Source organism: Gambusia affinis, linkage group LG02 (genome assembly GCF_019740435.1).
Source record: "Gambusia affinis linkage group LG02, SWU_Gaff_1.0, whole genome shotgun sequence".
NCBI lineage: Eukaryota > Metazoa > Chordata > Actinopteri > Cyprinodontiformes > Poeciliidae > Gambusia > Gambusia affinis.
The window spans coordinates 14849265-14863700 of NC_057869.1; the positions used below are offsets into that span (position 1 = coordinate 14849265).

Below are 14436 nucleotides of genomic sequence, written 5' to 3' on the forward strand. Positions count from 1 at the left end.
TGTAGATTTTACAAAAACTCTGTTTAACTTTCATCGAGTTTTACCTTTTATATATGAAGCAGTAGGAATAAACATTATGGCAGTCAGAAGTTATTAAAGTGTAATGGCTGGCTTGAATTGCACCTTATGACTTGCACTGCAGATGATTGAACCAGACAAACTACAGTCTATTAGAGTCGAAAACTTTGAATATCTAAAGTTTAATCATGTGTTTAGCTTAAAAGCTAAATTAATTTCAAATAGGCTATATGCCATTATTTTCTATTAATATTAAAAAAGAAAGTAAGCTAATAAAGAAAGATTTTTAACTTACCAGTGGTTATAATCCATTTTTTTCTTTAAGTGTCTTCCAGCATCTTTTTAAACTTATTGTATCCATTACACGGTGAGCTGCCCTCCTTCTGAGTGGGTCTCTATTTCACTACCACTGTGACTTTCTCTACCTTTCACTCTCTTTCTGGCACCCCTCCCACCACTCACCACGACTACTCTGCTATTTTAGATGTATGAGATGCATGACTGCTTAGTTCCTAAGGTTTACGTTTATTTTAAGCTTCGAATGTGGGATTTATTCCCCTGTTTTGTGTCGATTCTAACAAACATTTTGCAGGCAACAGCTTTGCACACATAACCACTGTTTTTTTAGCTCTCAGCATTCTGATGTATTATGATGTTACAGGAAGGTCACAGCTCTCAGCTCTGTGTGTAAACAAGGTGAAAATCTGGATCATATTAATCACACCCAGGATATCCATCCTGTTCTCGAACCGTCCAGTGTCTCCTGCTGACTGATCCCCCATTGAGCTGGGACTCATCTGGTGACACTGGGTTTGTTGGGGGTGTAGTCTTACCGAAGGGGCCGGGTCAGCAGGACTGTGCAGCCTGTCAGTGTTTTAGTCTCTTCTATACCTCAGTCGGACAAACGTACAATTGGGCCTTGTGCGGGGGCACAAGAGCAGTCAAAGCACTGTCTGCGAGCCCTGAAACCCAAGAGGGTCGGGTGAAAGGACCGGCCCCTCCCTCCGCCTGCTTCAGCGCTGTGATACTGCAGCCTGCGCAGGGACAATAACTTCCTCCTATATTATTGATGCCACAGGGAACAGCAATCACTCAGTGCAGCAGGGCTCGATTCACCACGGGAATAGTCAATGAGAAACTGGATCCGCCCCATACCTTCCTCCTCTCTCCGTTGTTGCAAACTCGGTCATGGCAGGAGGGAAATCAGCTGCCGAAAATGCTGCTGTTGTTGAGATTTTTTTAATTCATGGTTCGAGGCAAACCTTTGGTCTAGATTATAAATAGAAGGGGAGCAAAACCATGAAAGCTGAGCGTTTTATATCAGAAAGCAGGAAATTCTCTCTGTCAAACATGTTGTCGTGCATTTTTTTAATTTTCTTTTGCACAGTGCCGTGAAAGAGCATTTTACAGGTTTTAATCACACAAACATAATCTGAATAAACACACAAAGCCGTTTTTTAATTTTGATTTCATTTATTAAAGGAAAATAAATCTTTCCAAATAGCTCTTACCATTAATGAAGAAGTAATTATTCCCCAGATTTAATAACAGGTTGTATCACCCTTGGCAACAGCAACTGCTATTAAGCCATTAGTTAATGGATCATTTTCTATCAGATTTAAGCCCTGACTTTGACTAGGCCACTCCAAAACCTTCATTTTGTTTCTTTAAGGATTCAGAAAATAAATCTAGTGCGTTTTGGTAACTTGTACTCCTGCATGACTCAGTTGTGCTTGAGCTTAAGGTCAGAAACTCCCTTGTCCATCAGTTATTTTGTTGTTTAATAAGTCTTCTGCGCCCCAAAGCAGCAAAGTATCTAGAACATCACAATATTTTTATCTCTCAATATCATATCCAGTTTCTAATTGCTGTGTTAGTTTTGAGTCAAATAAAATACTGTGCACTTTTTCCAAAATGTTCCACTTTTATCTGGCAAATTCACAGAATGCTTTTTGTAAAAGTTTTGTTGATCATAAAGGTCTTTTTGGTAAATGTGAGCCAGCACCAGTTTCCGCCCTGCAGCTCTCCTGTGGATGCCATTTTCATCCAGTCTCTTTCTTATTGTTGAATTATGAACACTGACATTAGCTGAGATTAATTAGGTCTGCAGTGCTCTAGTTGTTGCTCTGGGTTCTTTCTGACCTCCAGGATGATATTTGAATTTGTTTGATGATCTGAAACATTTAAGTGTGACAAGAAACAAAAGGAGAATAAAGCTGTAAGATGGCAAACACAAAAATTCTGTAGTTAGTTGCTGATTCTTGTATTATTTATCAGAATAAATCAGTATATCACAGATTGGTTTTCATATTTTAGACAGACGTGAGGATTTCTTCCAATTTGCTTCCAGTTTAATGAGGTTTAGACACTCAATCCCATTATATTGATTTGAGTAGTGAATAAATGCAGCACAGCAGCAGGTCAGAGATTTGTCAGACAACAGAAGTTTCTCTGTACCATTATATTTGATCAAACACACATACATAACATTTATTGGGTGTGTGTTCAAGAAAAAAAACAAAAAAAAAAACTTTTGCAGAAACAGCTTTATTGTATCAGCTCTAAAATTCTTACAAAGTCACTGGTACACAGCAGAACAAAACAAATTCATCTCCACAAACTACTTAGCAAAATTAAGTATTACAAAGGCTAAATAAAATAAATTTTATACTGTTACTTAACACATACAAACATTTCTGCATTACGTCTTTTCTAGCATTTATCTTAGATCAGCCTTTTAGATGCACTATGACAAGTTCACAGTCATATTCAATAAATTAGAGCATAATAACATTTAAACAGGTACTTTTCAATAAGTCCATAATTTTTTATAACATATATTCACATATATGTTTTTATGTATTTAATTGGTCTGATGTAGTAATCTAATCTTGGATGCCGTTTCATCAGTTGTGAGCAGAAAATCACCACAATTAACAGAAATAAAAGCTTAAAATCATTAGTCTGCGTGTAAATAATTTATAACGTGTGTCAGTGAGTTGAGTTACAGAACCAAACCTTTAGGTAAAGACAAAAATGTAACGACAGCCAATAGCAAAAAGACCATTTCATTTCACTAAAATCACCTAAAAAGCTTTAATTTTATAAATAATATTTGATTATAAACCCAGATTACTTACCTAAGAGTTTATATTGTGCATAACTAAACATTTAGGAGAGTAAAATCTAACTGTTAAATAAGGTTTTGCCTGTTATGTGACTCCAGCCCTTTTACATCCTTAGATTACCCAGATTAAATGCCATCAAAACCAGTTTATGCTTCATAGCTGCTATTATTGATTGGTTTTAGTCAACTATTGAAATCCCTTTCCTTAAGCCAAATCTTGATAAACATGCACCTTTTTCATCATAAGGTAAATTATTGTAAACACCTAGCAAGATTTGTTTTTATTTATTTCACCAAAAAAAACTACAACAGGGTAGCTTTGGTTACAGAGCTGTTTTAGGGGGTCAATATGAGGATGAAAGTTTGGCTTTGAATTCCTTCTGATAAGGTGATTTCCTGCCCTAAGTCAATATTTACTTTTGTCAAAGAGTAACTAAAAATAAAAATTAAACCAAGAAAAAATAGAATGAACAAATTTAAGATCTGACCAGATATAATCTAGCAACTTGTGTGGGAAATCAAGGGCTCTTCCAGATCTTTTTTACATCACGATGACGCCCTCCGCCCTGTCTAGTGCGGCAGTGTGGGCCTGAAAGACACACATTTATCTCCCATGAGTGTGAGTCCAAAGCTCACATGATCTGCTTGTAAGACAGTGATGCAAATCAAACCAAAAGTTTCATGCAACAGTGTGATCAAAAGCAAGGCTCTCATTTTCTCCAGTAAACATACGACTGACCGTTGATATCAGGTATCTTTTATGCTTCAGGTTCTTGATAGCTGAATTTCTGATCTCCAGTTCTTTCTGCAAGCAAATGTGTTTTTGTTATGCTTTTGAAAACATTCTCAGAGAACTTAAAAGAGTAGCCACCAAAGGTGTGAGCTGGCAACATTACCGCGACTTTGTGAGTGATTTCAGTGACAGCAGTTTGGTCCACGTTAGGGGCTGAGATCAAGGTGTGGAGCTGAGTCTGGACCTTCTCCACATGGTCATTCAGAGCCATTAGCTCGTCCTCCAGAGGCCCGAGAGACAGATCTGCTTGTTTCTGCGCAATATCAATTTTCGTAGGAACAGACGATTGCAGTTCCTCCACCTCAATCTGAAGCTACACAAAAGTTTAAAAACCACTTCAGTCATATGAATGCTTCTTACACTCTAGCCATCAAAATCTTAAAAAAAGCTGTTACCTTGCTGAATTGCTCTTGCAAGTCTTCAAACTCCGTCTTCTTGTCTTTCAGGATCGCTTTTTGAGGAATTGTTAAATTTTTCTGTGAAACACATTGTAGCAAATTACACTTCAAAAAAAGACAGTAAAAAACCCCACTTATAACAGCAAGCAGTTACAAAAAGAATCATCAACACAACCTCTGACTGTGAGAAGGATTTTGATCTCCTTTCAAGACGGCTATATTCATTCTCGGTTTTTGCAACACGCTTTGCAAATTCTTTATTTTCTTTCAAAAGTGCAAAAAATTCGTCTTTCATCGTCATCAGCTCCAAGACCTTTTTATCTCTGCATTCCTATGATGACACACAAAAAAAAAAGAAATTATGGGAGTTAAATACAAAAATTACCACACCGAGGCACACATCATGATTAAAGCTGCAGGGACTGAGAAATCTAAAAATAATCATCATTAGTAAAAAGTATGTGTGTGTAAAGTTGCATTTTTTTGTATTCAACAAAATTACATTAAATCAAAACAAAAAATGTATTTTAATCATTCAACTGAAATTGCATCAAAAATCAGTCTAAGAGCTATTTTATTTACGGGCTCACCTTAAGAGCTGTGATCTCTCTGCCTGTATCTTTGCTCAGCATACTAATAAGATCTTTTGCGTCACTTATGCATCTGTCAATGTCTTCATTAAGATTCCCAAAGTGGCTCTTCCAGAGCAGCTCTCGCTCACATGTCACACTCTTCATTATGTAGTCGTGTTCCTTTTCCAGCTCTTGTATCTCCGTCTTATTTTTGACCGCAGTTTCTGTTTGAACAGGAACCAAAGATGTAGCTCATTGTATTGGTGACACTATGAAATGCACAAGTGTGTAGTAAATTAGTCGCTCACCTTTCAGAAGTCTCTCCCACTTCTCTTTAGCTGCAGTCATTTCTTCTTCATGTTTCTGTTTTTGAAGAAAAAGAAAAACACTGAAGTGCGCGTCAGAAACGTTGATGTGTTTTAATGTCATTCTGTACAGGACGAACCAGCAGAAGCTCTTTAAAAACGTCTTCACAGCTGGACTCCTGCATCTCAACCAGGATGCCCATCATTTCCCTATACAGATCTGCCTCCAGTTGACTCTGCTCATCCTCCAGCACATCGGTTGAGGTTACAATATCTGCTTCCAGCTCAGTGACTGTGTTATGGTGTTCACACAGGAGGTGCTTCATCCTCTGTTTAAAGACCTGGCAGGAAAGATATCAAATGAAGCTATATAAGTTGGGAAATCTATCCAGTTTTTTCATTCAAAATGCACTACAATTATATGGGCTAAATGCTTTTTTTTTTCTATGCGATGTCTGAAAGTGGCGACACCTTTTAGGTGGCTGTGATTCATAATGAAGATTAAGCATTCTTATGTACTTCAAGCTACAGACTGAAACAACTCATTTTCAACCAGCTAATTGTTTTCAATCATAAATGATCATCATAGGGGACAATGTGGAAAAAAACATAATAGTAACTACTACTGACTTCCAAACAGTTCTTTGCTAACATAAGATTGCACACAGAACTGTGGATTGCACACAGGTGACTTTTTACCTTCGTCAAAATACATGTTTGTCTGAACACAGACTAAAACTATATTCAGCCCTACTTGTGATAGCGCAGCTGCAGTATTTGAGCATTAACGTTACCTTAATTCCCACTAGGTGATGTGCCTCATCATCTTCTATGGCCTTCTCCAGGTTTTTAAGTTCAGCCTTAACCTCCGCTAGTTTTCTGTCAGAAACTTCCCGAAAGGACTGAATCTTGTCTCTCTCCAGCTGGAAGTAATTCCTCTCCTCCCTCTCTCTGTCCAGCACCTCACGAAGTTGCACCACATGCTCTTCTATCTGAAAGACAAAATTTCGCTGTAAACAATCCATACACGCTGCCATTATTTTGTAAAGAAAGACATAAAGTAGGTGAAAAAGTATGTAAACCCAAAACAAGGATATAAAGAGGACTGTCTTAAGTGGTATGAAAAAAAGACAGATGTTAAGGTTAGTGCGGTTCAAACCTATACTTTAAAAAATTTAAATTATAACCTAACCTGCTCCCTCGATATCTCATCCTTTGTGAGGCCATTTATTAGGATAGGGGGCTTCGCTTCCGCCTTTTTCTTCTTCTTTTCATCCTTTTTGGGCGGCTGTTAGACAAAAAGAAGTGTAAGATCCAACTTTCATAGCTCCTGAGCTACTTTAAATGGCAACGTCATAAACATTTTTTGCTTATTAGCCTAACACCTAGCATTTCCGGAGAAAGCCGTAGCTGTTACCAACAATTTACAAACCACATTCGGTAATTAAATTAAAACATTTTAATTTACGGTAAGTAATTCGTAAACTAAAAATCATATTTAAAAACACTTTACCATAATTCGTTTAGAGTCGATAACGATGACGGTAAGGGATTATGTTTTTAAGATAAACAACAGCGGCCAGCAGGTACAAATCCAGTGGTTTACACTAAGGTTTCCATAGCAACAACGCCGCGAATGCGGAAGTAACTTGTATTTAAGTACATTTCTGGCTTACGTGCTTTTTAAAGCAAAAAAGTAAGAAGAAACTTTTACTTTTCTACGTTTCGTCAATGTAGTGATTAAAGCCACGCTCATGTAGAAACAAGGCAGTTATAAATCTCTTGCTTTACATTTGTTTTGCAGTTACAAAAAATGTGCTTTGTGTGTCTCCCAAATTTATGTTTTCTTTTTGTTTCTACTTCTCCACTTTGTGGATCCCAAATTTGTACCATGATTTTTCTGTCTGACCCTCTTAAAGCTGCAGTTTGTGAAAATGTATAGAGTGTCAAATGTACCAAAATGTTCTTTTTATAAATTATTAGATATTTAACATGTTTGAAATTGAACCTGTAGTAAACACATATAATAGATAAATACATGTATTTGTGTTAATTTACTGAGCTAAATTAAATGTTTATTACCTAAAACCGGTGGCTCATTTTATGTAAAATCATATAGAATTCTTTCAACAAGTTTGGGTTTCATAGTTTCCGTGTTACCATAAAATTGAAAAAAAAAAAAAGAATAACATATGTTAGGTTAACCAGGATATTAAATCTACTGCACAAGTAGACAAGAGTAGTGTTAGCACCCCTGATGGCTTTGATGAGTAATGCTGACAGACTAAAATAAATTCATGACGTACTATAGAAAATCTGAAATAACTAGTGAGATAGAGGTTATACTTTTTAATATATTAAGAGGCATTTGTTTGTTTCATTTCCAACCAAAGTAAGAGTCTGTATAGTGGTCTGATACTTCTGCAGTATAATTCACACTGCAGACAACTGTTTCAGTGCAAGCTTTTAAATCTGAATTAAGACAATTTCTGTATTATAATTCAAACTTTATTTGTTGACAAAAATATACTTAAACCAAATATACATCATAAAACATTGCTCATGAAGAAATGTAAGCATTGATGCCAAAAAACAGGATATCAACCAGGTAACTCATCCTGATTACAGTGACCTTTACGCCTTAGATGGGGATGTAGACAGCTGGACGATTGGAGGGAGCACTGAGACAGAAGCAAACATTATTAATGCAAATAACAATATGCAAGAACTACAAGCATAAGCAAAAACTACAGGACACTTACCTTTCGAGCGAATGAACTGGGTGAACAGATCTGCATCCGTAACTTCTAACAAAAAGAAAAGAAATTTATATGAAGTCAACTAGGCAAAATTTAATCAATATATCTTCACTAATAGCAGGATTCATAGATTCATAGATTCATACTTCTGTAGTTCTTTTGAAATGTTTTGACCTAAGAATAAAACATTTACCCATTACTAAAGAGGTGCACTATTCCATAGTTGGAGGAAAATGATATCAATATATTTTAACATACAAAATCTGCAGCGGGTGACATTTTCATAAATTCAGTAACCTTCACACCGACAGCCCTAAATAAATCCTAGGACAAATAATTGTCTTCATAAGTCAGGGAAGTAGGAAATGAAGTTCACATCATGTGTGTAATTAAATCTCAGTATAAACCTATGTGAAGCTGTCACAGGTTTGTTAGAAAAAACACAAAAGATTATCTCACTAGAAATATATATTCATAATTAAAAACAGAATATACTATGTAGTCCAAGAATACCCGAGACATTCCCATTCACTTCAGCTAAGAGGCTCATAGATAAAAGAATTAATTGGAGAATTAGTCAAGAAGCTTATGACAACTCTGGGGGAGCTGCAGCGATAAACAGCTCAGATGGGAGAATCTGCTGAACAGACAACTTCACAGAAAGCCCCATTTTACAGAAATTAATTGAACGTCATGTGTCCGGTCTGCCGGATGCCTTGTACAACACAACAGGGTGGTTTGGTCAGATGAAAGCACAACTGAACTTTCTGCCTTAAATGTAAAACGCTGTAAATCATCTGTAATGTGAAATCTGGTGGTGGTGTCATCATGATCTTCTGCATCATCACTGATCCTGGTCAGAGGCAAAGGGAGATTGATGGAAATAAATACAGGACAGCCCTTTAAAAAAAAACCTGTTAGGGACTCCAAAAAACGTGATGCCGAGACCAAAGCTTACCTTCCAGAAGGATGAGGAAATTCATATGACTAATTGGCCTAGTCAAAGTTCCAATCTAAATTCATTTGGCAATCTTAAAAGGTCAGTCCCAACATGCAAGAAAACTTGCATTGTAATTGCATTTAAAGGTGGTTGTATTAAGTATGGATTTAAGTAGGGGATGAAGTGAAAAAACTTATTTTATGCTTTTATTTTTAAAACAGGGCTGCAGAGTGGTGCAGTTGGTAGAGCTGTTGCCTTGCAGCAAGACGGTCCTGGGTTCGATTCCCAGCCCGGGGTCTTTCTGCATGGAGTTTGCATGTTCTCCCTGTGCATGGTGGGTTCTCTCCGGGTTCTCCGGCTTCCTCCCACAGTCCAAACACATGACTGTCAGGTTAATTGGTTTCTCTAAAATTCTCCCTAGGTGTGAGTGTGTGTGTGTGTGTGTGAATGGTTGTTTGTCCTGTCCAGGGCAACCTGGACAGGTTGCCCTGCGACCTGTCCAGGGTGAACCTGCCTCTCGCCCAGAACGTTAGCTGGAGATTGAGACCAGCATCCCTCCAGACCCCATTAGGGACAAGGGTGTTAGAAAATGGATGGATGGATTTGTATAAAAATTTAAATTTAATTTCCTTCCACTTCAAAACTCTGAGCTATTTTATGTTCATCCATTACAAGAAGTGCCAATGAAATACAGCAATGTTTAAGTTTGGATTCACTAAATGAAAAGTTTCAATGTGAATGAATACATTAGATACTCACATGCAGACGCTTCTATTTTGTTGGGGCTGGAGTTTATAAAAGAGGTTTCTTGAAGTTGCTGCACGTCCTGCTCAGCTCCCCATTCAGATTTAGCGCTTTTTGCGATAAAAGCTGATGCCTCACAGAGTCCATCATTGTTTTCTTTATTTTCTGATGCAGATATTGCTGACTTGGCAAACTGCAAAATTTCTTCAGGCGGTGGGACTGGAAGTACAACGAGAGCCGAGCTGACAGTTCTCTTGTTAAGAAGGACAACATCTATAGGCCCTCTGATGCTTTTCAGATAGATCTGATACTTTGCCGGACAGTTTGGGACCTGCAGGAAGATACAGCCATTATATCATCTGAATGAAAGGCATCAAGGACAGAGGAAGCAATAAGGATTCCTAATGAAGCAGAACTTACAGCTTTGGGAATGGGAACATCTAGCTGGGTGCCTGGTGGTGCTTGCACTGCCAAAATAATGTGACCTGGAGGGAAATTAGATAATTATAATAACTTTTACGCAATTTAAAGCAAAAAAAGAAAGTTTCTTTTTGCCCCTTGAGCTGCTATATTCTTCCAGCTAACTGGTGAATCAGCTAAACACCAACTCATTCTGTTTAGATGACAATAAAACTTCAATTATTCAGAACACATAATTACATTATCAAACATTTGAGTACTTTTATGTCAAAATCAGCTGAGCTTTTTAATAATTTAATCCCTGCCTTTGAATTTCTGAAGCCTTGCAGGCTGAATCTAAGCCAAACCAAATCCTCCAGATTCACAGCAACTTTCTCTTCCTCTGATTTCAACTTGAAGGACACTTCAGTCAGAGAGGCTGACTTTTTAACCCTCGTGCAACTTTAATGGTTTTGCATCTTACTTGACTCATGCTGCTATAACAATGTTCTTCAGTCTAAAAAAAATATTCCCCTCGGTTTTTCTTGTTAGCCTCCTCAGTGCCGTCCTGTGAGAGCAGGTTTTGGTCGGATGCTGTATGTCCATCTTCATTATCATGTGATGTTGCATTAGTTGGTGGGAGCTTTAGATGGCACCCTGAGTTGATATGCCCTTGAACTGTCACACATCAAACACAACCTATAGACAGGATGTGCTTGGCTTTTTTCCAAGCAGTAAAAGTTTAATGGCCTTGGTCGATTGCTGCAGAGAATCTGGGGGAAACAAGTGATATCTGACTTGGCTCAATAGAGTGAAATCTTTAAAATATTTCACCAGAGCAATATAGACCAGGTAACTGTAGCATCATGGGATAAAGTAGAATTCCCCCAACTGTATTTTTTTTCTCATGTAATCCTGGATTATAATGTGCAAAGTGTTTTAAAACAAAGTCTGATGTTCTCTCATACACAACTTCACGTTACTGTCATGTACTGTAAAAAACTAATTACCCTTTAACCACTTTAAAACAAATCAGCCATAAAAAATCCCAGCCTCACCACTGAAGCAGTTGCAGATATCTTCATTGGTCACATAGGTCAGAGTTGATTTGAGTCAAGAAATATAGATAAGCCATATAGTTCATCATCAACGCGATACACATGATTAGCTTGAATCTGATCACTGCAGTGCCAAAAGAAATTAAGAAACAGATTGTAAATCAACATGTTTATGCATAAACTGCTACAAAAGGGATATTTTTTCCATTCTTCTGTTTGGCTCCTGATGACGTCTTGAACCAACATCCTCTGCTGGTCCAATATAGATTCCTTCCACTTCAAGTCCTCCAGCTCAGAGTTCAGGTTCATGAATCTGTTGTCAAGAGGCGTCCCTCTTGTAAATCAAAAAGAAAGTGTCAAGCTGTTATACAGACTCTGTTTTGCTCTGCAATCCTAATATGCAAACCAACAAGAGGTAAAAACTTACACCCATTTCACATGGCGCTTGGATATTTTGACAATAAGGCCGATGCCCTCCAGCACGTTTGTGATATCGTAGATTCTTCTGATATGTTTCACAGCCAGAACCTTGAATGCCTGAAAGAGTACGCCCACATAAAAATTAATAGACTGAATATCAAAAAAAAAAAATTCTAATTACATTAGGAAAAAAACTATTTAAATGTTTTCTGAAGGTAATTTATGAACATCAGTTCTTTTACATTTTTTGATTTGATGTAGACTTCTTGAATAATTTTTTTTTTTTTAATCCAAAGTACATTTATGACAGATACTTTAAATATGGAACCTGGACAAAGAAAGAAGAAAAGAAAAACAAATCAGATAAGAAAAGCTTGTCAGATGTCTCTATTATTTCAACATTGTGTTTTTATAGTATAAAGTAAAAAACAAAATTATGTTAAAGACACCCCAGATGTCATCAGTGGGATAAATATTAAGAGATGCAAACATGCAGTCATTTTCAATAAGAATAAAATTATGTGTTCCAATGTATTGAAAATAAACTTTCTGCAGGTATTTAACATAATTTTCAATAAGCCAATATTTCTGAATTAAAATGTTGTTTAACTGGTCTGCTGTAATATAATTTTAAATGAGCTGTAAGTGGAAAATTATCATAATAAATTCAAAATAAAGCCTTAAAAATAATGATATGCGTAATGTTCCACTTAGTGAATTGTGTTACTGAATAAATAGATTTTTAAATATTTTTTCAAATGTGTTAAATATAGCCATTTACACTTTACCTACTAAAGTAAAACAATAGGTAAGGTGTTTTACCTCCTGTTTTTCCATTCCTGTTTTTACTGATAATCATGGCTTACAGCTAATAGAAACACAAACTTAGGTTTTTGGAAAATCTTGAATATTACATGAGACCAATAAAAGAAATGTCATACTGAAATATGATGCTACAGCCTACACAATCACGACTTAACAGCTGTGCAACAGTCATTGTCTCCTTCCACAAGGAAGATAAGCTGCAAAAAGCCATTTCTAAATAAGCTGGCTGATCACAAAATGCTGTATGTAAGCATAAAACTGGGAAGTTGAGTGGAAGGAGAGTGGTAGAAAAAGCTGTACTAGCAACAGGAACAACTGTAGAAAGGAGATAATTGTGAAGAAAAGTCAATTCAAGAAATTGTGTGGATTCCCAAATTGTGGACTGCAGTTGGAATCCTATTTATTTATTTAATACTAGAAATTGCCAACCTCCTTCCTTGTTTCTAAGGTTGTAAAAGCCATACACATAATGTGCAAACAATCTAAACTTCAATGTTGAATGAAATATTATAAAAGTAGTTAGCTAATTTAGATAAAAAGAAATTAAATAAGTTTAAAAGGACTTTCAACACAGACTATTTCAACTTGGGTCGTGTTGCGTTCACTGTTCAACTTACGTGACTAAGGTCCAGCTCCCCGTGCTCGGCCTCCTGTAGTAGCCTAACAAACCTCTGAGTCAGAAGCGTCAGGCTCTTAAGAATCCTTTGGGAACTGAGGTGTTGTCTCGAAACAAAGGGTTTTTTTTCTGGACTTTCTTCAGAATCCATTCTGCTGCACAGAACAATCAAACAAACCCGATTTGAATGAGCTGCGCGGTGCCAACAACCGCAATGTTGTCCTTCAAAATAAAACCCCAGTCGGGTTTCCTGTGTATGTTTTCTTCGAAATTGTATTGTGATGTTGCTGATAAACTTATATGAAATTTTTTTTATAAAGACGACTAAATTACGCGCTTACCTTTTCTGTTTTTAGGAAACTAAAACCAAAGTACTTCCAAGCAAAACCTTATTTTTGCAAGACTTCTAAGCGGAAGCACTTTTGTGTATGAACAAAAAGTTAGTGACTCCTAATGACAACTACTTTTACATAAGATAAAAAAGTTTGAAATGTTGGTGAACATTGTCGTAGTTTAATTTCTGATGTCAATGCCGTCTTTAATCACTGTTCCATGTGAACGTGTCTTGTTTTGTGATACGAAGCTTCCTGCTGCCTTCAAATTAAAAGCTCAACTGCTTTTTAAATATAGTGATTTCTCATGAATGAATTTACATTGGATGTACATGAAAATTGTAAGCGGACAAATAAAATAGCTTCTATTTTCAAAAATGTGTATTTGTCTTTCAAAAGTGAGGAAACCTGTGACTAAAGTCTAAATTATTTTTGTGCAAGGGAGTGTGACTCCAATATTGTAAACACTCTCTTCCCAGATTTCAGTAAAATGGGTTTAGCTTGAATAGAAATAGTACAAACCATATCAGATATTATTTATATTTTTATAAATAGAAGGTTGTAAAGCATCTTGATGTTAAAATTAGAGTAAAAGTATGGTGAGTCTTTGACATTGATTATCTTTTCTTGCTTAATTTTGTAGCACAACTTTATCTGAGGCTATTGTGTCCACTTATCAGTCCTTGTGGCTCAGACTTGTCTTTGCCCTTTGTTTTAGGTTTTGCATTGATAAGCCCCACGATTGTTTTTCAGTGGAAACTTCACTCAGCAAATTATTTTTAACCTTCTTTTTCCAAGGTCTGAGATGAGTAAAGTTATCTATTGAGAAGTGTTCAAAATAAAAACACAATGTAAGCTGTGTATTATATTCTTCTTTATTGCTTTTATTCCAAGACATCTCTGTGTTACAACTTGACCATGAAAAGGAAAAAGAAACCATTCATAAAGCAAAATAAATAAGTCACCATCCTCCATCAATTGTATATACAGTACCTGCGTTTCAAGGTATCTTTTTGTTGTGGATTTGAAATCTCATCAAACTTTAATTCCAAATGTGAAGAATCAGCGACAAGAACTCTTAATATTTTTTGAATGAACAGCACCTAATTTGTTTATTTTTTTAAAAGAAA

The 14436-nt window shown here is 36.4% G+C and overlaps 2 protein-coding genes across 3 annotated transcripts; both read right to left on the reverse strand.

Annotated features, from left to right (window-relative positions):
• Nucleotides 1-3413: 3413 nt before the first annotated feature.
• On the reverse strand, nucleotides 3414-6842 carry LOC122843253 (dynein regulatory complex subunit 4-like). The gene is made up of 11 exons (XM_044137882.1): nucleotides 6727-6842; nucleotides 6406-6501; nucleotides 6008-6205; nucleotides 5354-5554; nucleotides 5217-5271; nucleotides 4927-5132; nucleotides 4512-4667; nucleotides 4334-4414; nucleotides 4042-4251; nucleotides 3885-3950; nucleotides 3414-3734 (listed from the first exon to the last, which is right to left on the reverse strand). The coding sequence occupies exons 1-11, from the start codon at nucleotides 6727-6729 to the stop codon at nucleotides 3687-3689; spliced, it is 1320 nt and encodes a 439-aa protein (XP_043993817.1). The 5' UTR covers nucleotides 6730-6842; the 3' UTR covers nucleotides 3414-3686.
• An 865-nt stretch (nucleotides 6843-7707) lies between these two features.
• Nucleotides 7708-13401, reverse strand: LOC122843262 (transcription factor E2F4-like). Of its 2 annotated transcripts, XM_044137893.1 has the most exons (9): nucleotides 13316-13401; nucleotides 12976-13129; nucleotides 11541-11650; nucleotides 11313-11447; nucleotides 11114-11157; nucleotides 10077-10141; nucleotides 9672-9987; nucleotides 7976-8017; nucleotides 7708-7894 (listed from the first exon to the last, which is right to left on the reverse strand). In XM_044137893.1, the coding sequence occupies exons 2-9, from the start codon at nucleotides 13123-13125 to the stop codon at nucleotides 7848-7850; spliced, it is 909 nt and encodes a 302-aa protein (XP_043993828.1). In that variant the 5' UTR covers nucleotides 13126-13129; nucleotides 13316-13401; the 3' UTR covers nucleotides 7708-7847. The 2 variants fall into 2 exon arrangements, with proteins under 2 accessions (XP_043993828.1, XP_043993836.1); XM_044137901.1 differs by lacking the exons at nucleotides 7708-7894; nucleotides 13316-13401 and having other exon boundaries at nucleotides 7972-8020; nucleotides 12976-13195.
• Between the last annotated feature and the right edge of the window lie 1035 nt (nucleotides 13402-14436).